Source organism: Squalius cephalus (assembly GCF_949319135.1).
Source record: "Squalius cephalus genome assembly, chromosome: 17".
Lineage (NCBI taxonomy): Eukaryota > Metazoa > Chordata > Actinopteri > Cypriniformes > Leuciscidae > Squalius > Squalius cephalus.
The window spans coordinates 33,696,130-33,719,739 of NC_137138.1; the positions used below are offsets into that span (position 1 = coordinate 33,696,130).

The 23,610-nt window shown below is 40.8% G+C and overlaps 1 protein-coding gene across 1 annotated transcript in view; it reads right to left on the minus strand.

Annotated features, from left to right (window-relative positions):
• Positions 1 to 23,610, minus strand: part of ik (IK cytokine) — a 30,444-nt gene that overhangs the window by 5,924 nt on the left and 910 nt on the right. Inside the window, exons 3-13 of the mRNA XM_079847089.1 lie at positions 23,359 to 23,451; positions 23,190 to 23,249; positions 20,102 to 20,269; positions 17,451 to 17,565; positions 17,300 to 17,370; positions 16,280 to 16,326; positions 13,513 to 13,676; positions 2,107 to 2,215; positions 1,220 to 1,259; positions 918 to 1,131; positions 134 to 152 (exon numbers count right to left, since the gene is read on the minus strand). Coding sequence (XP_079703215.1) covers positions 134 to 152; positions 918 to 1,131; positions 1,220 to 1,259; positions 2,107 to 2,215; positions 13,513 to 13,676; positions 16,280 to 16,326; positions 17,300 to 17,370; positions 17,451 to 17,565; positions 20,102 to 20,269; positions 23,190 to 23,249; positions 23,359 to 23,451 — 1,100 coding nt within the window. The remainder of the gene's footprint in view (positions 1 to 133; positions 153 to 917; positions 1,132 to 1,219; positions 1,260 to 2,106; positions 2,216 to 13,512; positions 13,677 to 16,279; positions 16,327 to 17,299; positions 17,371 to 17,450; positions 17,566 to 20,101; positions 20,270 to 23,189; positions 23,250 to 23,358; positions 23,452 to 23,610) is intronic.

Consider the following 23,610-nt stretch of genomic DNA (forward strand, 5'->3'; position numbering starts at 1 on the left):
GCTACAGCATTGAAGAACTCAACAGGCCTGGACTTTAGCATTCAAACGTGTGTGTTTTTTTTAAATTTGCTAATTTTTCAGTGAACTATTCCTTCAATGAACCATTTTTATGAGGAAGATTGTGAACACTCACCTTTATCGATGTCTATGGGCTGAAAGGACAGAAATATTAGACAATTATTACAGAGATTGCTTACTTATGATAGTGATATCCATAAGTTCTGCACAAATATTCTAAAGCAATAAGAATCATTTTCTCTGGTACTCTTCAATCTTTGAAAATTGGAAAAAAATAAGTTTTGTGTTTTTTAAAGAATTTTTTCCTGCATTGGATACAGAATGGTACGAAACTTGGTAAAGGTTTTGGCACTTGCGAATTTCCTCAAGTGGAAGCGTTTGGTACTGCAGCCAAACACACTCTCACTGAAAGATCATTTTTTGAGATATCAATCTCAAATTTGTACAACTTGTTTAGGTTTTGATTTTCTTGCAGTTAAAACATGATTTTGAAAATATTTATTTCATATAAACTTTAAAATAGTATTTTTGTGTATTTTTCATAACACGTAAAATTCTGTTTCTTTTTTTTTAAGTTCACTTTTTTAAACTTTTCACTTCAGCAATAATCTTCCAAGTGTCGTCTTTTTCAGTCTGTGCTCTAAAGTATTCAACATTAACGACAGTTTAAGTTGGAAATGTAATTTTCAGGTCTATGCTCAAAAAGTGAATTGATGGATTATAAATACAGCGTAAATATAATTTAGTATAATAAAATCAACTAACATACAAAATATTACCAAAAAAAACACTATCAAACTAAAATATAGTACATTAATTTAATTGGAAAAATAAAATAATCTTTAATTTTTGACAGACGCGAAGAGCACCAGAGGGTTAAACAACAACGATCAGCTGACCTCCTCATCAGCTCGAGGCTTCTCAAAGTAACTGTGTCGTCTTTTCTCCTCGTCCCGATCTCGCTCTCTCTCTCGTTCTCTCTCTCTCTCCCTCTCGCGCTCTCGCTCTCGGTCTTTCTCCCTCTCCCTCTCCCTCTCACGGTAGCGCTCTTTCTCTTTGTCTCTGATGCTCTTGGAGGTGGAGGGTATGTAGTCACCGATGTCATCAAAGATGCTGCGTGGACGGACACACACACACACGTGGTTAAGAAGCTAATGATCGGATCATAAACGTAAAACACTTTGACTGCATGTGAACTCACCTCAAGTCAGCCTCTGGCGCTTTCTTCTCATCCAGACGCCCTGAAAACAGAAAACACTCAGCTTTCACACATACACAAGCACTACACGTGTGTATGAGAAATCGACTAGTAAAACGTATTAAAAATTTCCAAAATGATAAGAGCGCATTTTTCATCAAAATGCATTTGAATTTGGTTAACACTGTGCTGACTTTCTCTGATTTGCTCTGAGCTATATGAAACCTGAAGACTGAAGATGAGCCTTTATGTGGAAATAATCAAGTGAATCTTTGAGGTTCTTTGTCTTGTCAATGAGTTATTATGGACCCTTTTTCCACAGTTATTAATATCATAGATCTTGCAGAGTGTTTTTTATATACAGTACTGTGCAAAAGTCTTAGGCATATTAGTATTTTCACCCCCCAAAAATGGTTAAGCCAGTTATTTATATCTTTTGATCTAGTGTGTCAGATTACAGTTTGTGTAACAGTAATGCAACATTTACCGGCTGTTGTCAGACTCACTGGATTATTACAATTAATAGCAAAATGAATGTTTGGAAATGTAAACTGATATTTCCTACTGACACACTACAACAAAAGATATAAATAACTGAATTAAAACCATTTTTGGGGGGTGAAAATACTAAATGCCTAAGACTTCTGCACAGTACTGTATTCTTGTTTTCTTGTTTTTAAAATGCCAATTTAACACAGCCGGAGAGTTTCTAATGCAACGGCTAAAGGCGTGATGGCTTTCTCTCTTCTGACCGTCGTAATCAATCTCTCGGTACTTTTATCAGTGATATCTAGGGCTGTGCCAGGGATTGTGACTTAATAAACGTTGAGAACCACTGTGTTCGAGTACTTGACTCAAACAGCTGATCTCTAGTGAACATTCAGCTCTACCTTTGTCCTTCTTCTTGATTTTCTTGTTGCGTGTGCCTTGCCTCAGGTACGACAGGATCTGTGTGAGTTTGCTGATGACTATGTCATTGGTGGTGAGTGTCGTCTGAGCCTGAGGAACAAAAACAGCAGTTTGACTAGACATTAAAAATGAGCTGAGGAAAGCGTGAGTGCCCACAATGCCACATTCTGAGTGTCTTTAGCCCATTCGCTATAGCGCTCTGGGTCAAGTCAAGTCAAGTTTATTTATATAGCGCTTTTCACAACATAGGTTGTATCAAAGCAGCTTCACAGTAATAAAACAATACATCAATGTTTGTTTCTAATGGAACGTCCATGTTTGGTAATGCTGATCAATAGTATCGTTGATTGATTAGTTAAATTAAATATCCAAATATCCCCAACTGAGCAAGCCAAAGGCAACAGTGGCAAGGAACCGAAAAACTCCATCAGGACCTAATGGAGAAAAAAAAACCTTGGGAGAACCCGGGCTCAGTCGGGGGCCAGTTCTCCTCTGGCGTTTATGAACTAGAGACCGGATTTAACTGTAAGATTAAAAGTATTATATGAATGCCTGGCTGAAGAGATGCGTCTTTAATCTAGTTTTAAACTGGGAGAGCGAGTCTGAGCAACGAACAGTATCCGGAAGACTATTCCAGAGTTTTGGAGCTAAATGTGAAAATGCTCTCCCTCCTTTGGTGGATCTGGATATCCTAGGTATGACCAAAAGCCTCGAATTTAGTGACCTTAAAGAGCGCGATGGATTATAGGGCGATAGAAGATCGGTTAAATAGACTGGAGCTAAGCCGTTTAGGGCTTTATAAGTCAGTAGCAATACCTTGTAATTAATACGGGACTTTATAGGTAACCAATGTAGTGATGATAAAATCGGTGTTATATGATCATATTTTCTTGATCTAGTAAGAACTCTAGCGGCAGCATTTTGGACTAACTGTAGCTTGTTTATTGAGGATGCAGGACAACCAGCTAATAAAGCATTACAGTAATCTAGTCTCGAGGTCATGAATGCATGAACTAACTTTTCTGCGTCAGAAACTGATAGCATATTACGTAGCTTAGCAATGTTTCTAAGGTGGAAAAAGGCTGTTTTTGTAACATATGAAATATGATTTTCAAAAGACAGGTTGCAGTCAAGTATAACACCCAGGTCTTTTACTGTAGAGGAAAAAGTAACAGGACATCCTACTATGTTAAAGTTGTATTGTGAGAGGTTTTGTGGGTGGTTTTTTGAACCGATAAGTATTACCTCTGTCTTATCTGGATTTAATAAGAGAAAATTGCGCGTCATCCAATCTTTTATATCTTTAACACACTCTGTCAATTTGGATAATTTAGCGTTTTCATCCGGCCGTGATGAAATATAGATTTGAGTGTCATCAGCATAACAATGGAAACTAATTCCATGTTTCCTTATAATATTTCCAAGTGGCAGCATATATATTGAGAATAATAGAGGGCCTAACACAGATCCCTGCGGCACTCCATAGTTTACTGGAGTTATGATCGATTTTTCTCCATTTAAATAAACAAAATGGTAGCGGTCAGATAAATACGATCTAAACCAGCTTAATGCTTGTCCTTGAACACCAGTATAATTTTGTAGTCGATCTAAGAGTATTGTATGATCTATAGTATCGAATGCAGCACTAAGATCAAGTAAAACTAGTATTGAGATACAGCCTTGGTCAGAAGCTAAAAGTAAATCATTTGTGATTTTAACGAGCGCAGTTTCAGTGCTATGATGCGGCCTGAACCCAGACTGAAACTTTTCATAGGTGTCATTTTCTTGCAAGAAGGAGCCCAGTTGAGCGGACACAACTTTTTCTAGTATTTTAGACATAAAAGGTAGATTTGAAATGGGTCTATAATTTGCTAGATTATGTGGATCTAATTGTGGTTTCTTAATGAGAGGTTTTATAACTGCCAGTTTAAATGTTCTTGGAACATAACCTAATGATAAAGACGAGTTAATAATATTGAGGAGAGGCTCTTCCACTACAGGTAACACTTCTTTCAATAGTTTAGTTGGTATAGGATCTAGTAAACATGTTGTTGTTTTAGATGAAGTGATAAGTTTATTTAACTCTTTTTGTTCTATAGTTGTAAAGCACTGTAATTGTTCTTGCGGGGTGATAGTTGAGGCTGAGTTATAAGACGCGATTGAGGATTGAACGTTTACAATTGTGGTTCTGATGTTTTCTATTTTCTCAGTGAAGAACTTCATGAAATCATTACTACTAAACTCTAACGGAATATTTTGTTCAGGAGACATCTGTTTATTTGTTAGTCTCGCCACGGTGTTAAATAAGAACCTAGGATTGTTATGGTTGTTTTCTATTAGTTTGCGGAGATGCTCAGCTCTGGCCTCTTTTAGGGCCTTTTTATAACGTGACATACTGTCTTTCCACGCGATTCTAAAGACCTCTAAGTTAGTTTTTTTCCATTTACGCTCTAAATTACGGGTTTCTCTCTTTAGAACATGCGTAGTATTGTTGTACCATGGTGCTTTACTTTTCTCTCTGACTTTTTTTAGTCTAATGGGTGCAACAATATCCAATTTTCCAGAGAGAATGGTGCTCATAATACTAGTTAATTTCTCAAGTTCATCTGTTTGTTTGGGTTCAGGCAGCAGCTGAGACAGATCAGATAAGCTATTTGAAAAATTATCTATGGTGGATGGAAGGATTGTTCTACCTAATCGATAACGCGGCGCAGCATGATATATTACAGGGGTACGTAATATGCAAGTTACCATGTAATGATCAGTGACATCGTCACTTTGTGGAATGATATCTATATCGGTTGGATCGGTTCCATGTGATATAATTAAATCGAGTGTATGATTAAAACGATGAGTTGGTCCGGTAACGTTTTGCTTGACCCCAAAGGAGTTTAATAAATCTGTAAACGCAGCCCCTAGCGCATCATTTGAATTATCTATGTGGATATTAAAGTCTCCAACAATTAATGCTTTATCAAAATTAACTAATAGGTTAGAGAGAAAATCTGCAAACTCTTTTAGGAAATCAGCGTAAGGCCCAGGCGGTCTATATACAGTAGCCAAGGCTAGAGATAATAGGGATGTTTTTCTAACATCTAAGAGCGTAACATTTAGTACAAGTACTTCAAACGAAATAAACTTATAGCCCGTTTTCTGAGTAACATTGAGAATATCTCTATAGATTGTTGCAACACCGCCGCCACGACCAATCAGACGGGGTTCGTGCTTATAGGAGTATCCTGATGGAGTAGACTCATTTAGACCGAAATAATCATTTGGTTTAAGCCAGGTTTCAGTAAGGCAAAGTACATCGAAGCTATTATCTGTGACTATTTCATTTACAATAACTGCCTTAGGTGTGAGTGATCTAATGTTTAGAAGACCTAGCTTCAGAAATTGTTTTTGATTACTAATAGCAACATTCTCTGGTTTAATAACAATTAGATTTTTTCTAGATCCTGCAGTAGATTTATTATTTGATCTCACTAAACGAGGAATAGACACAGTTTCTATGCAATGTTCAACACTATTTATATCAGTTAAATTGGTGCAGCAGAGACTATGATTTGGACTTTTGGTTACTAGTCAAAAGGTATTTAACATTTTGGAGATGTTATCTGACAGAAGATCCGATCCGAATCTGCTTGGGTGTAAGCCATCAGCACGGTAAAGCCTAGGACGCTCCCAAAACAGATTCCAATTATTTACAAAGAGCAGTTTCTGCTCACTGCACCATGACATTAACCATTCATTTAGCGCGAATAATCTACTAAACTTTTCATGACCTAGTCGGTACGTGGGAAGCGGTCCTGACACAATGATCGTTATATCAGGCGATGTGCTGCGTACCGTATCGATCAGATTCCTGAAGTCTTTCTTCAGAACCTCCGTCTGGCGCAGCCTGATGTCGTTCACTCCTGCGTGCAAGACCACAGTTCCGACGCGCTCGTTCAGAATCTCGGGAACGCGAGCGGCGATTTCAGAGACACGAGCACCAGGAAAGCAGTGACTATGCACCTTACTTTTATTTAATGTAGCGTGGACGTGCCGAACGATGGAATCGCCGATGATCACAGCATCGCGTTCTGTTTCGCGAAGGGCGGAGAAGCGGTTTTGTGTGGATATCTCGAAAACCGGGAGGGTCGGAGACAGTTTTCTTGGTCTAGACCTGACTCGCGTCTTCCGCTGTGGAAATATCCAGGCTTCGTGGTGGCATGTTGGAGCCGGAGTGAACGAGACCATGGCTGATCGCGACCTCGACGCTCTGGGTGCTCGAAGGAGCCGATCTCCAACTCTGTTTGAAACTGACAAGCATATTTACCAACAGGAGTGATTCACGAATCGTCCTGCTCAAACAACAGGTTCCAGGGTTTAGGGTTTAAACTTTTAAAAAAGGTTTTACACTTGAATAACATGTAACTATAGTTGACAGGCCTTAAGGGTTATCTCACCCAAGAATGAAAATTATCCACTACATTTACTCACCTAGAGGCTTTCTTCTTTCAGAGAACACAATCAGAGATATGTATAAAAGTATCCTGGCTCTTCCTAGCTTTATAATGGGAGAGAGTGTGTGGGGGCGAGATTTTGAAGCCCAAAAAATGCATCCATCAATCATAAAAACAATCCATCCGAATCCAGGGGTTAATAAAGGCCTTCTGAAGCAAAACCATGCGTTTGTGTAAGAAAACTATCCATATTTACAACTTTATTAGCTATAACTAGCTTCCGGCAAGCTGACTTGCACCACAAGAGTGACCTCTGACCCGACACATGATGTATGATGTAGGAGTAGCATTAGCTTAGGTGAGAGTCGACGGCTCTCGTGTTCAAACAACGAACTCAAGCTCCACCCACATTTCTCTTTAAAAACTCTAGTTTTAGACTTCTAATTCGTGACCGGTGTTTTTTTTTTTATTTACTCTATGCTCTGTGCTTCTGTGTTCGTCAATACGTCATGCGTCGGGTCAGAGGTCACTCTTCATCCGCAAATCGCTGCGTACGCCCGTTACCGGAAGATAGTTATTATAGCTAATAAAGTTTTAAATATGGATATTTTTCTTACACAAACGCGTGGCTTTGCTTCAAAAGGGCTTTATTAACCCCTGGAGTCGTATGGATTATGTTGTATGGTGGATGAGCTTTTTTGGGCTTAAAAATCTAAGCCTTATCATTATCAGCATTATCATAAATGTGACCCTGGATCACGTCACCAGTCACATGTCGCACGGGTATATTTGTGGCAGTATCCAACGATACATTGTACGGGTCAAAAATTATCGATTTTTCCTTTATGCCAAAAATCATTAGGATATTAAGTAAAGATCATGTTCCATGAAGATATTTTGTACATTTCCTGCCATACATATATAAAACATGTATTTCTGTGAGTGAATGCAGCACAATCGCCAACATAAATGCACAACTTTAAAGGAGATTTTCTCAATGTTTAGATTTTTTTTGCTCCCTCAGATTCCAGATTTACAATAGTTGTATCTCGGCCAAATATTGTCCTATCAAACCACACATCAATGGAAAGCTTATTTATTCAGCTTTCAGATGATGTATACATCTCAATTTAAAAAAAGTGACCCATGTGACTGGTTTCGTGGTCCAGGGTCACGTATGTCTAAAGGATAAAAGTCTGTTGGGTAAAACAAAAGTTTCTAGATGCAGTTTAGTCAGTCAGCTATTTTACTCCAACCTCTTTACGTCAAATGTAGGCTAAGTTGTAACTCGCACACAGATAGTGCAACCGGCCCCAGATCACTGAAACCACATCCAGACAAAAACTGAAATTGTAGTGGAACTGATTACGATTAAACAGATTTCAAATGAAATTGCAGTTGCACTCCTCTTTCGCCTCATTTTCTGTTCAATCACAAGCCATGCAAAATGGCTTCAAGATTTCTTTCCTCTCCTGATTTGATATTAGAGGGTTCATAAACAAGTCCAATTGGGGCATGAGGTCATCCTTAAAATCTTAAAGGGTTAGTTCACCCAAAAAAGAAAATTCTGTCATCATTCACTCGCCCTCATAACACCAATTTCACAGACAGGGTTTAGATTAAGCCAGGATAAGGCCTCAGTTCAGTTAGGATATTTAAGTAGCTTTTACACACATGCCTTAGAAACGAATATTACTGGTGTGAATATTGAGACAAAACAATGGCAGTGACATATTTAAAGATATATCAGTCTTAGATATGGTTTAGTCCCTCTTTTTTTCAGACTCAGTGAAAACTTTAAAGTCCCCCTGTGGTGAAAATCCAGTTTTTAATGTTTATGTGTCTATGTGGTGTTTTTAATATGCTTTAAGACAAACATGTGTAAATTCATAAGTCGACAGCATTGCTGAGTATTTCCTCCTTAAAACTGCAGTGAACCAAAGACAGTCTCAAAAACACGCTTTGAAATCGCTGATCGTCAACGAGTGGATCTCTGAGCTGAGTGAGTGGAGGCGGGGCTCATTTGCATATTCATAGAACCGCACATACTAAATGAGGCAAGGGTGTCGAGTTACATTCAAGATATTTGAAGGCATGACGAATTTTTTTTCAGAGGAAAAAGCATTTAAAAATGTAATTTTGGTGATCAAAGATGAGTTCTCTTTCATAGGTTCACTCAACGCTGCGGATAGCGCAGTGGGATATTCTCTGAATGTGCCGATTGTCTGAAGCCCTATAGAATCACGCCAATTCATTGGCTGATGGCGCTCGCGCAATCTGGCTCCGCCCCGACGCGCTTACGTCGCATCATTACATATTCGCGCGCGCCATCTGCTCCTCAGATTTCTCTGCCTTCAGAACGAAGCGGTCACGTTTGCCCTTCGCTCGTGATTTTTCTGAGCTCGAAAAATACGACTTCTGGATTATTCTCGGCGCTTCTGCGACTGTTCAAGCGGAACTCTGTTTCTCCTTACGGTGAAGTTGCCATGGAATACCGACGCTGTACTCCGCCATGTGCTCGTTACATCGCTAACGACGACCCACGCAGTAAGTGATGTTTATGTTTGGGCTTTCACATGCGCGCGAGGCAGTCATAGGATCGTGTAAATGCAATTCTGTGAAAATTTGTTGCTCAAAACCCTCAAATCGCGGCTAAAACGCGTTTTTTTTGAGAGGGAATCATTCGTCTCCCCGTCGCGCTCCCGAGGCCTCTCGAGGATCCGCGACTTGGGGTTCGGATGTAGAGCTTGAGGATGTGGAGTTCGAGCAGACGAGCCCCGCTCTTTCTCTCTCTCCCTCCCCTCGGCACGCACGAGGCATGCCAGTCGAATTTTCGCACGATTATTTGCGCCCCAGCCCGGGAGCACGCGACGCGGTCTCTTTCGGGCTGGAGGATGTACTTTTTACCGAGGCTTTCGGGCCTACTCTCGCCGACGAGGTTTTCCCGCCGAGCGGCCAGGAAGCGCGGCCTACTGCGGCCTACGCGGGGCTCGTTGACATACTTTCGCGCGCTACGGAGAAGCTCGCTATTGATTGGCCAGCAAATGTGACTGGTCCAGTGTTTTCTGCAGCCAACAAGCCGGTTCCATTGCCCGCTTGCCTGCACACAAATGCCGCTTTCACGGCTACCCAGATAAATCCCCAAGAGAGTGTATTTTCTGGTTTCCCGGCCACGGCCGATGGTGTTTTATGTGTTAAAAAAAAAAAAAAAAAAGCCCAGCAGGGCTCGCGCACTTAAAATCGACTCGGATCGATTGCGCATTAAACGTGGTAAATGTGCCCACTACCCAGTGCCCACAAACACTACGTTCTGCATGTCTCAAGGTTTCTATAAAAACGAAACCAACGTGCATTCGCTTCACTCAAGCGGACAATGTTTTCAGTGTGGTAAATGTGCCCGCTATCCCGCGCCCACATCCACACACAGACATGACAGTCCCTACGGGACTCGCCCAGCCCTCCCCCTCTCGGTTGACCGCCGCAGAGGAGTCGAGCGCGGGCAATCTGCCCGCTGTTATCAGCGCACCCCCTGCCTCAAATGTCATGAGCGCGACGCTTATGTAAAAAAAAAAAAAAAAAATTATATATATATTTATATATATATATATAGGCCTCAACGGAGAAAGCTGCCATTTTTCAGTGATCTGCATCACCAGATTTCCAGATCCTGGATGCAGCCTTTCTCTGCGCGCCTCACTAATGCGGCAGCTTGAGGAAACTTAGCCGACCATCTTGCTCCGTCGTCTGCGCCGTCCTGGAGGTCGCGCCCCTTCCTCCCCTCTAAAGCATGTAGGACTACTTCCTCTCATTGGGAAATCCTACATGGCGGCTGGGCAGGCAGGCATAAATCGCACAGTTTGGTTCGGCTACACTCTTCAGTTTTGCCGCAATCCCCCCTGTTTCAACGGGGTCTTTCCTACTGTAGTAGACAGCGCCACTCAGGCTTCTGTACTTCAGCAGGAAATTTTATTCCTCCTTCTCAAAGGAGCAATAGAGGAGGTTCCTTCAGGGGAAACCGAGCGGGGCTTTTACAGCCGTTATTTCCTGGTCCCGAAGAAGGGCGGCGGTTTGCGTCCCATACTGGACCTCCGCCGACTGAACTTCACCCTTAAAAAGGGAAATTCAAGATGTTGATGCTGAAAGCTATCATATCTCAGATTCGGCCAGGGGATTGGTTCGTGACAGTAGACCTAGGATGCTTACTTTCACATCCAGGTTGTACGGCGACACAGGCAGTTCCTCAGGTTCGCCTTTGGAGAAAGAGCGTTCCAGTACAGGGTCCTTCCCTTCGGCCTCGCTCTGGCCCTGAGGACATTCACTAAGTGTATGGATGCAGCTCTGGCCCCATTGCGGCTCCAGGGCATCCGTATTCTAAATTACCTGGACGATTGGCTTTTTTAGCCCAATCCAGGGAGCTAGTGACCCACCACAGAGACATCGTTCTGAGTCATATCCAGTCTCTCGGTTTGAGGTTGAACTCGGAGAAGAGTGTTCTTGCTCCGGTTCAAAGCACCGTTTTCTTGGGGGTGAACATGGTTTCCGTTCTCATGCAGGCCCGCTTGGCTCCTGCACGGATTTCCAGTCTGACGACATGCTTGGCCCGTTTTTCGCTAGGCCATCATGTGTCTGTGGGCACTTGCCGCAGGATGCTGGGCCTAATGGCCGCGGCCTCCTCCGTGCTACCGCTGGGCCTGCTCCACATGAGACCCTTCATGTGGGGGATGAAGCTCTCAGGGGTTCGGCCCTCCGGGCCAACCCTTCGCCTACTGAAGGTATCGCGCAGTTGCTTTCGAGCCCTGTCAGTTTGGCGGGACCCTCTTTTTCTTCGGAAAGGGGTCAGCATGGGTGCGGTATTTCGTCGCCAGATGATTACGACGGATGCCTCTCTCACCGGCTGGGGAGCAGTTTTTCGAGGGCAGACCAGCGTGTGGGGTCTGGACTGGCGAGACTCTCTCCTGGCACATAAACTGCCTGGAGTTAAGAGCCGTTTTTCTGGCTCTGCATCATTTTCTCCCTCTTCTGGAGGGACACCATGTAATTGTCAGAACAGACAACATGGCAGTGGTGTCTCATGTGAACCGGCAGGGGGGTTCTCGGTCGCGCACCCTAGACAAGCATGCGTGTCACCTTCTCCTGTGGTCTCAGAGCAGATTCCTATCTCTAAGAGCAGTTCATGTCCCAGGGGTTCTGAACCTCGCAGCAGATTTTCTGTGGAGGCAGAAACTCTGATCGGGAGAATGGATGTTGAACCGCCAGACGGTGGCCCTGATCTGGGAGGTTTTCGGAGAATTGGAAGTGGACCTCTTTGCATCTCAAGAGTCGTCCCAATGCCCGTTTTGGTTCTCCCTGAGTCCCCAGGCTCCATTAGGGATAGATGCGTTCGCTCACCCTTGGCCAACGCAGAAACTCTATGCCTTCCCGCCCATCAAACTGATCCAGGCGGTCTTGGCCAGAGTGAGAGAGAGCGGCGTCCGCCTCCTCCTGGTAGCTCCGTTCTGGCCGTCTAAACAGCCATGGTTTTCGGCCTGAAACCGGCTCGCTCCCCTAGAGTTCCCTCATGGGACCTTTCTGTTGTCCTAGAGGGTTTGACGAAGGCTCCCTTTGAGCCCTTAGAGTCAGCTCCGGAGTGGATTCTGACTCTCAAGGTTTCTCTTTTGTTGGCTTTGTCCTCATTAAAGCGGGTAGGAGACTTACAAGCTCTTTCTGTTAGCGAGTCTTGCTTGGACTTTGCTCCTGGCTTGGTCAAGGTTTCCTTGAGGCCGAGACCAGGGTATGTCCCCAAAGTTCTTCCACAACTTTCCGCTCACAGGTGGTTAACCTTAACGCTTTCCACCCTCCTCCATTTTCTTCTGAGGAAGATAGGAAGCTTAACTTGCTCTGCCCAGTTCGTTCTCTTAATATATATGTAGACCGCTCAGGCGGTTGGAGGAAATCTAACCAGGTTTGCTTCGGTGCTGGTCGCCGTGGGCTTGCTGCATCAAAGCAGAGGATTTCCCACTGCTCCACAGAAGCTATCTCGTCGACTTACGAGATGCGTAGCTTGCCTTCACCTCATAGCATTAGAGCACATTCCACCAGAAGTGTGGCATTTTCTCAAGCTCTTTTTAGAGGAGCACTTTTGGAGGACATTTGTGTTGCGGCAGGCTGGTCCTCTCCGCACACTTTTGTAAGTTTCTATAATTTGGATCTTGACATGACCCCGGGTTCCCAGGTTCTTTCTGTTTGAACTCATCTTGGTCGTTGTCTCATTTATGTACCAGTCATGGAAAGCGCTCTAGCTTGGCGAGTTTGGTAGTCCGTTCCCACTGCGCTATCCGCAGCGTTGAGTGAACCTATGAAAGAGAACGTCTCTGGTTACTTACGTAACCTATGTTCTCTGAATAGGGAACGAGACGCTGCGTTAGCTGCCAAGCTCCTCGCGCTGCTGACAGTTTTCTTTTCGGCTGAGAAATCTGAGGAGCAGATGGCGCGCGCGAATATGTAATGATGCGACGCAAGCGCGTCGGGGCGGAGCCAGATTGCGCGAGCGCCATCAGCCAATGAATTGGCGTGATTCTATAGGGCTTCAGACAATCGGCACATTCAGAGAATATCCCACTGCGCTATCCGCAGCGTCTCGTTCCCTATTCAGAGAACATAGGTTACGTAAGTAACCAGAGACGTTTTAAGTGATACAATTATTGACTACAGTGGGACTTTAAGTCTGATCCTGTTGAAAAGTAATAGCACACCTCTGCTGGATTGAACAGTGCTGGATCAGTTATTCGCCATATATACTTCAGCATGAGCAATAGCAGTAGTGACGCTTGATTTGGCAACCATCACTAATAATTCACTCGAACAATTTCCAGCATTTGAAAGCACGTCAGAGTAAAACATGTTAGCATCTGTGTCCTTAACCAATGTCAAGGTTTGTAATGTTGTGTTTGGGGTCTGTACCTCCATGGTGGGGCAGTCGGCTTTGCTGCGGATGAGTGTGGTTGGGATGTCTGTGTCTGCGTACTCGTCTTCCAGGTCCACCACATACGCCATTCGGCCCGGCAGGAAAAGCTCATTACGCTCTATCGGACGACCCTTGAACAGGATACGATAGATGTTGCGTCCTAAAGAGCAGAACAACACACACAACACACATGTAGTTCAGTCTTATTGCTGTCCAGAGACATTAGGGGCTTTTGCACTGGGTAGTTCTTAGGGCTGGGACGATACACCCATCGCCTGATTCGATACTATCACAATACTTTGGTGCCGATACGACATGCACTGTGATTTGTAAGAATTGCGATTCGTTATTTATATTCGTCAATCACTTGTCGCCACCTAATCGATAAATGCTTTATTTTAAGCACCCAGTTTCTTTCAAAAGGAGATTTGCTCTATTTTGATCACCACCGTAGACATCAGTGTTTATATTTGAACTTTAAACTTTTATCCTAGTACTTCTGTGATAATATGAACTATTGTATCACAGAAATAATGATACTATAGGGGCTTTCGCACTTGATAGTTCTAGGAACGAGCCACCAGTGTGTTTCCCCGAGAACTTATGTTTCCCATAGGAACTTTTTCTGGTTGCGTTTGCAGCTCCAGCAGGAACTCTGAAGTGACGTGAGACACGCTTGTTGTTGAGACTTTTATTTTGACGTCTCTGAGAATGGCAGCGCTCGCGTTCTCCGTGTTCATTAGTGTACGATCTGTCTAACGGTCCTGTCTCATACATTATTAGACAGAACTGTTACACACAGAAAGTAGACAGTGATGAAGAGTTATTAGCGTATGCCGTGTGTGTGATGTCCAGTGTTGCTGAGCAGAAACACATAATCATGTTTCTCTTGTTCTCCTCAGCGTAAAGGTTTAGAGGTCCATCTATCACTGTTTTACATGTTCGTAGAGTTAGTTTCTGGAGTAAATATATAGGCTATAATCTGTGTGATTACAGCTTTTTAAGAATGAATGAGTGTTTCGCATGTGTTCTGCCAATCAGCGAACACTAACGTCACGGATAGTTCCTACAGCGCTGGTTTAGACCGACTCTAGGGTAGGAGGGTTACATTAGTTATTAGCTCCTCCATAAGGAGTTCCTAGAACTGAAATCATTCCCAGTTCCTGCGGTGCGAACGCGCCAAAACCCGGGATCTTCCGCCAATAGTTGTAGGAACTATGAAAAGGTTCCTCCAGTGCAAAAGCCCCTAATGAGGTTGAGAAGACTGTTTGTGAAGCCGTTTCATGACAGATTTGAATGTTGCGATATATGATTCTGTCAAAGGTTTAATAGAAAGATGAATTGGAAGATGATCACGTGGGTGTTTGAATCGAGATCAGAGTCTTTTAAAGATGAATCGTGTCTTATCTCTCTCTCAGCACATGAGTAGCGCGAGGGCTTTTCAGTGCATTTAGTCTCACGTTGCTTCCACGTGTCCACTGACTTCACTTGAAAGGGATGTTACATCACTCAACACTCATAGATAACGACACATTTCATGCTATGTTGGATCAAAAGTGGCTAACTTCTGTCAACCTCGTCTATAAGCAAGGACAAAAATAAAGCAATTTAATTTGAATTAATATTGATTCTGGAATAAAAAAACTAAATGAAAAAAATCGATTTTAAAACTGTAAACAAAAATACGATAGGTGAATCGGGTTTTTTTTCTCCCAGCCCTAGTAGGTATAGGAACTACTAGCCGTCAGGATGGTTCCCAGAGAAGTAAACATTCCCCTTGGGCCATTTTACTGGTTGCATTCGCACCGCCAGTAGGAACTCTGACAGATGCTGCGCTTGTTGTTTTGAAGTTTGATTTTGATTTTGAAGGCATGGTGGAAATTTATCAACTTAATATATTTAGGCTATTTAACTTTACCGTTGTAAGGTTAGACTAGAGCACTGACTTTGTATGTTTGACTGAATTGTTTGCTTTATTCTTATTGTATAGCTTCTTGTAGCTTTTACTTCTACTTTTATAATGGCTAATATTGATAAAACTGAAATTTATCAAAAAGAAACTGGGTTGAGTTTTGTCATTTTTAATTTTATTACAGTGAAGTTGATCAGAGTAAAAATGCACATATTGCCTGAACCATATTAATAAGTTTAATATTTTTAAATTTAAACGAAAAGAGGCAGTGTGGTGTTTTATAACATATTGCATTTTATTGTTGCCTAAAATGTACATACAGAGATAACCGGAGTAGCAGAGCGAGCTGAGTGACGCTTTCAAGAACACGATGTTCCAGTTGCAGAATTATCGTCCTCGGGACTCATTCTCCTGAGTCGGACTTGGCAAGTCAGAACTTTGCGTACTTGGTATTGAGAAACGCCTAATGTCGGCGCTTGTCTTCTTGTGACAAACATGCCGAGAAGCAAGAACAAGATCTGCTGTATGTCCTCCATTGTTGTTTACTATGTCGCTTTCTTCTTCGCGTGAAAATCACGTCGATCGCTTCTTTCTGGCATAGGCTACACCACGCCTATTAAGTATGGTACTGTTGGCGGTGGAAACGGATCGGATCAGGGTTTACCGTCCTGAATCGCACTGTACTGTACCGCTCAGTGGAAACGAGCCATTAGTTCCCCTAAAAGGCTTTCCTAGGACTAAAATCCTTCCCAGTTCCTGCGGTTCCTGCTTCCACCAATAGTTGTAGGAAATATGAAAATGTTCCTCCAGTGCGAAAGCCCCTTAATGAGATTAAACACAGACTGACTCACCCAGGCGAGTCTTGAACTCAATCTTCTGCTCTGGATCTTCATCTCTCCTGTCAAACACAAACATGTCAAAAGAGACTCGCAACTGGGTTAAAGGGATAGTTCACCCAAAAATGAAAACTCTGTCAGTAATTACTCACCCTCATGTCGTTCCAACCCCGTAAGACTTTAGTTCATCTTCAGAACACAAATTAAGATATTTTTGATGAAATCTGAGAGCTGGCTCACTCCTTCAGAGGCTGCAAGGTAATTTCATCAGCCGGCCCAGAAAAGTTAGTAAAGACATCGTTAAAATAGTCCAAGTGACTACAGTGGCTCAACCTTAAGTTCATCAAGCGACGAGAATACTTTTTGTGTGCAAAAAAAATATAGACTTTATTCAACTCTTCATTTTCTTGTGTGTGTGCCTCTGTCGTGAGTTCACGAGAGCGCAGCGACTCATGCGCGAGAACTGAGAAGATGACGCAGACGGGTCTCGATGTAGTGTTTACAGTGGCTCTAAAGTGTGCATTTCCTGGATGTCCAAATCGTGAGAAACCAACGAGAAAACGTAAAAGCGCCTTACCAATGCCGCAAAATGAATGGCTTACCTTTCACACTTTCCCATCAAATGATCGTGAGCGTCCTCTTCTCAGTTCTCGCGCATGCGTCTCTCGTGAACTCACTCAGAGGCCCACACACAAGAAAATGAAGAGTTGAATAAAGTCGTTATTTTTGTTTTGTTTTGCGCACAAAGTATTCTCGTCACTTGTTAAACTTAATGTTGAGCCACTGTAGTCACTTGGACCATTTTAACGATGTTTTTACTAACTTTTGTGGGCCGGCAGAATGAAATTACCTTGCAGCCTATGAAGGAGTGAGACAACTCTCAGATTTCATCAAAAATATCTTAATTTGTGTTCTGAAGATGAACAAAAGTCTTACGGGGTTGGAACGACATGAGGGAGAGTAATTACTGACAGAATGTTCATTTTTGGGTGAATTAACCCTTTAAGTGAACAAATAAGAACTTATGAAACATACTTGACTTCCTTCTGCACTTTCTCAATCATGTCCTCCTCTTCCCGCTCCTTACTAGTGATCTCAGCTCTGACCTGAAATTAAAACAGTACAATAAACACAAGCATTTATGTGGCAGTGGTTTGATCGTCAAACAATGGTTACGTGGATGTACCTTCTGTAGCAGGGCAAAATCCAAACCCTTCACCAAGTGAGTGTGCTCCATATCACCACCCAAGAACTTGGACTCCTGGATCAGCTGACGCCTTTTCTCTGCGGCTGATTTGTCCCTGTTCAACAACAGTGCAGGAAAAAGACAAACAAAAATGCACATTCAAATACAAACCAATGACAAAGCACTTTTTACTGATAATTCCAAGGCAATAATCAGTCCGATAATAAGTACTCAGTCGTTAATATTAGCCCTAGACAAAATAGCATTCGGTTTAACTCTTGACATTTTTGTTCACAGCTGCAAGACAAAACAGTGTCACAAAGTTCAGTGATTTTGGGAGTAATGCAAATGAAAATGAACGAATAAATTACTTCATTTGCAAAGGCACAAATCTGTAAAAAGACGTAGAAGAAAACAAATGACGCGAAACGAATTATAGAAAAATAAATGTCGAAAATTAAATAAATCAGCAATATCCTGGTGATTTTCAGGGCAGATCACAGCCTTCGGACGGACCGCTGGATGAAATCTAAAAACAGCAAGTGGATTTCAAGCAATCGTCTACAAACATTGACCAAATTTAAAAAAATCTTGTTACTTCAGGGAATTAAAGTCATTTTACTAAAACGGACAGCATTTTTTTTTGTCTCTGGCAGCCATGTGAAATACAAACTTCAAAATGATGATTATTAGGGATGCACAATATATCGGTATTGGCCGATATATGTTCCGTTTTAATCGGTAACACTTTATAATAACGTTCAGTTGTAAGTCATTTATAAGTGATTAGTTAATGATGAACTAATCATTTACAAAACATTCATAAATGAGTAGCAAGTGACATACTAACATTTTATGTATGTTTTGTAAATTGTGTTACAAGTCATTTGCAATTGATTAGTTAATGATTAACTAATCATTTACTAAACATGACTATGTGTTTCATAAATGTTTAATAAATGATGTTACATTTTTTTGTATGTTTTGCTCACATCAGGTGCACAGTGGTTAAAGACTCCATGTGTTTCAGAGAAGCTGTCTATACCCTCACCAGTCAGCACTTACACTGCAGTACACACTACAGTGTTCAACACCTGTTATAGATGTGTAAACGCATGAATAAATCATTTACAACACTTTCTGCATCCCCTAATCTAAAGTGTAAACTATTCATCACTTGTAAATGTCTTACACTTCATTTGTAGATTACCACTTCAAGAATCAAACAGGCATAAGGTCTGCGAATGTTATCTACGAATGTATATGTAACACATTTACAAGTGATGAATAGTTTACACTTTAGATTAGGGGATGGAGAAAGTGTTGTAAATCATTTACAACACTTTCTCCATCCCCTAATCTAAAGTGTAAACTATTCATCACTTGTAAATGTGTTACATATACCTACAAATGATCTGTGTGTGTATTCAAGGCATTTACAACACTTATATACAAAAAACCAAACATTTATTAAACATTTATGAAACGCATATTCATGTTTTGTATATGACTAGTTAATCATAAACTAATCCATTGTAAATTACTTATAACTGAATCTACAAAACATACATACAATAATTAACATATCACTTATTAATCATTTATGAACGCTTAATCATGTTTCGTAAATAATTAGTTAATCATTAACTAATCACTTGTAAATGACTTGTAACGGAATTTACAAAACATACATAAAATGTTAGTATATCACTTGCTACTCATTTATGAATGTTCTGTAAATGACTAGTTCATCATTAACTAATCACTTATAAATGACTTACAACTGAACGTTATTATAAAGTGTTACCAAATAGGTATATTAATATTAATATATTAAAATAAGAAGTTCTAACTAAAATAATCTAAACACTAAAATGTTACAGGTCAAATGTGTGTTTCTTTAGCTATAACCTAGAAACATAGATAGCCTATGTAAACTTTACAAGTCCCATTTGTTAACAAGGATGTATTAGCTAGCTTTCATGAACTATATGCATTATGCAATCATTTTTAGTTTCACCAATCAACTATCGGTACCGATATATCGGCAAAACCGATGAATTGGTCGACCTCTAGAAAATATGGCTGATATATTAAAGCCGATAAATACTGTATTATTTCCTTCAGCTGAGACACTTCAGATGTGCACTGTTCAACATGATGGCTTTGAATTGCTTGAAATATGATTGGAATCACTTCAAAAAAGGAAAATACGGTTCAGTGCAACATATAGCAGCTCAAGTCTGTCATATAAGCAATTCAATGACAACATCATTATAATTGTGTGCTTGGAACATGGATTTTAATGGTGAGACTTTTGTCTTTGTAATCAGGCTCTCAAAAATGAATATAAAATAAAAATTTTGATTTAGATTTATCGGCCAATACATCGAGAATCAGCTTTGAAATATAAAGAATTATCGGTTATCGGCGCATCCCTAATGATTATTGACAAATGCACTACAACCTACAACCAACTAGGACAGGGGTTCTAATAAGAACGAACCCGTAATAACAAAATCAACAGAAACAATATGTGCCTACACATCTTCAGAAGATGGTCATATAACAAAACACAGCTAGAGAAAAATAATTCTGATTATTGTAACATGCAGTAAAAAAATAAAAGGCATAAATGTCAGGAAACTCACGCCTCTGCGGTGGGTCCCACGGCTCGATAGTTGGCAGTGGTGCTGATGAGCTCAGTCTCCTCGTAGTCTTTATTAACGCCATCACGTCGCTCTCGAGCACGATCACGGTACTTCTCCGCCAGCTCGCGCTCTCGCTCCATCTCCTGCTGCCGCAGTTTAGCGTAGTAACTTCAAACAGAAGCGTGAAGCGGAAGAACAGAGAAAAAATATCTCAAAACACTACTGAATTTTTACAAGACACATTTTACATGCATTTTAGTACTTCATTTTAGGCAATAATGAATGGGGGGGGGGGGCAATAAAATAGGAACTATTTAAAAATTCACTCCTGAAAAAAAATCTAATTCTTCCTGGTGTGTTCATACATGAACTTTACATTCGCTAGCACAGGAGGTGATTACTGTATAAATACTGTAAAAAAAAAAAAACATATATAAATGATGTGTATTTATTGAGGGGTTTTAGTGTGGATCTTAAAGTAACCGCAGTTTTCATACTATGTCAAAGGACTTAAAAACATCTCATCAAAAAAACAACAACATCTTGATAATTTCTGGGATTTGGTCAATAACGATAATTAGACGATATTTTGCTGTGTGTTTATAGTGTTGATACATTGGCAGGTTTAGGACTGATTACTAAAGTTTTGGGTATTCTTTATATTCTGTGCGGTGATTACTACAGCAGTGACAGAAATTACATTTTCTTTTATCTGCATTTTTCCCTTTATAAGGCCAATTTTTTCTTCCCTAATTAAATGTAGCCTAAACATCATTTATTATGTCAAATTACTACATTTAATCAAATTAAATTAGAATAAGACGACACTACAGGGCTGTTACCAGTCAAATGAAATCAGTATCAACTAAACTGCTCTTTGCAGTGCAGAGGAGACACAGACGCTGCATCTGAAGAGGCGTTTAGATGCGTTTACTCAGACCGTTTCATGCAGCTCAGAGGGACATGAATGCATTTAACCTGCAGCTACACATGCAGAAATAATGCTTTACAAATAAAACTTTGATGATATATGAAATGATTTTAAAATTTAAAAGATACTTTAAATATGAAACTGAAACCACCAGTAGGTGGCAGCAAGTCGCTGTTAATGAGCGAGTCAATAATTCGTTCAAATTAGGCCTGCACGATATTGAAGAGAAGTGCGATATGCGATAACTAATGCGAAATGAGATATGAGATACGATAATGCTTAAAGTGTGTAAAATAAACTTAAATTATCTTTAAAATATATTTAAAATTTTATAACCTACATACGTGTTTCACATTCTTTTTGTGACAAGAAAACATCCCTAAACTTCTGGAAGTGAACAGCAGTGTTTTACCTCTTAGTTTATTTTAACATCAGTGTAAACCTCGGGGTTCAGGTTATCCTACATTAGGGTTATTTAACAACAGAAACTGAATAATCAAATGTAAAAATAAACACTGCTTAGTTTTCACTGTATGAATTAAATATACACTGATTCTTATTAAAGCTACAAAAGTTATTCAGCCGAGAGCAGTGAGTGATTTTCTCTTTGTCTTTTGATCATGACCCGTTATTGCAAGCCGTTGCAATATGCATATCGTGATATAGCCTATACATTTGCGATATTTCAATAAATTGTGCAGCCCTAGTTCAAATGGACTGATTTATTCAGTGAAACACAGCTGTGTGTTGCTCAGAGATACAGAACAGTTTTGCCGTGGCTTTGTAGGTGAAATGGAGAAAAACAGGAAATATTGTGTCTATGTAAGTCACTTAATTGTTTATTGAACTGTTGTATAAAATCAGTTTCACATTTGCAATTGTGCTGCTATTTGAAAAAAACGGCACTCTTTGTGTGATTCACAACATCTAAAATATGATCTAAAAGACATACTCATACAGGGGCAACGTTTTTATTTGATAAAATGGTAATTGATGCAGAGCGAAACGTAGGAGAGTGTGCAGAAGAGACAAAGGCAACAGCAGGATTAGATATTAAAGCTACATTGTGTAACTTTTTTAGTTGATTCTTAGCAAAAAACACTTAGTTCTTTCAAAAATATATGTGCTCATTAATGTATATTTACTTCTTTCAAGTAATAAAGTATTCTCTTAAGTTTATAATCTGCCATTGAAAGTACATACGGGTGAGGGGTTCGTATGCCGGTCGCCATGTTGCCCCTCCATCTTGAAACTACATTAGCCAAAGAGGGACATGCCTGTAAATTCAAGCTTCGCCTTTTGCGTTTTTTACTCAGTGACACCTGACGAATGCGAGGGGGAGATTACTCGCGAGCTCGCGAGTGCCGGCAGATTTGAAAGATAGTGTGGTGTGTGTGTGTGCGTGCTCACATTTGAAAGAGAGAATTAAAACGTCAACGCGACAGACAAATCAGCAAGACCATAGTCAATATTGGAGTAACTTTTCCCAGATGGAAAGAGCTCATGAGGAGAAAAGATTTTAAAACGGACGCCGAGGTTGCCTGCTTTCTTCTCGACAGGTAATTCAGCCTGTTGTAATTCATTTGTGTAAATTCGAAGTTTTATAGTTGCTTGTCTAACCATAGCATGGTTGTGCATAACGCCAGATCGACCTCTAGTATAACTTCATCCTCGCGTCAATGGTGAAAAAGTATTGTTTACCTTGTAACATAAATCTGTGCTGCGACGGATCACAGGTGATGAATAGTTTTAAAGGCGCAATTTTTTAAGCTATATAAAAAAAAGGACACTGTAAATTTTAGTTATTTTTAATTGCTTTTACTTTGTACACATTGTAACGTTAGCCTAATCTGATTATGCTGGGATAACCGATTCCAAGGGTGACGTTTACCTCCTGACATCTGTCCTGTAGTTTTATTCATTTTAGACGTATTGTTTATTATTGTCATGGACGAAGTGATAACTGGAAGCCATGTTAATCTTGGAATAATACGGCCACCGTAGGAGTTAAAACGCCCTCGGAATTGAGAGGAACAGAAACTAATATTCATTGGGTAGTCATATACAATTTCACCGCTAGATGGGGGTAAAAATCACACAGTGTAGCTTTAAAGCAGTAGTAATGTAGGAGGATTCACTCGCTGTTCCTCAACTCACCTTTTCTTCTTACGTCTGCGAGCCGCAGGATCCTCGTCCTCGTTATATTCCCGTGGCATCCTGGGAAAATCATCGCAACAAAAAGTTAGCGGGACTGTTATCATAGAGACATGCAGTGCACACATGACCACAGAGAGATCTTAAACAAGTGTGTTCAAAAGCAAAGTACTCATGTTGTCGTGTTTTGGAGGGCGGAGCGGAGGACGGGGTCGATCTCGGGGTCATCAGAAGCTTCCTGAAGTCATCATTGGTCAGCTTGGATCTGAGGGTCACAAACAAATTTCATTGAGACACAAGGACAGATCAGACTCGACTTGAGAATGAAGATAGTAACGTCACTGAATCGTCAAGAACATAGATTTCATGGACCGCCACAAAATAATACCATAATAATAAAAGCTATTACATTTAGAATTAGCAT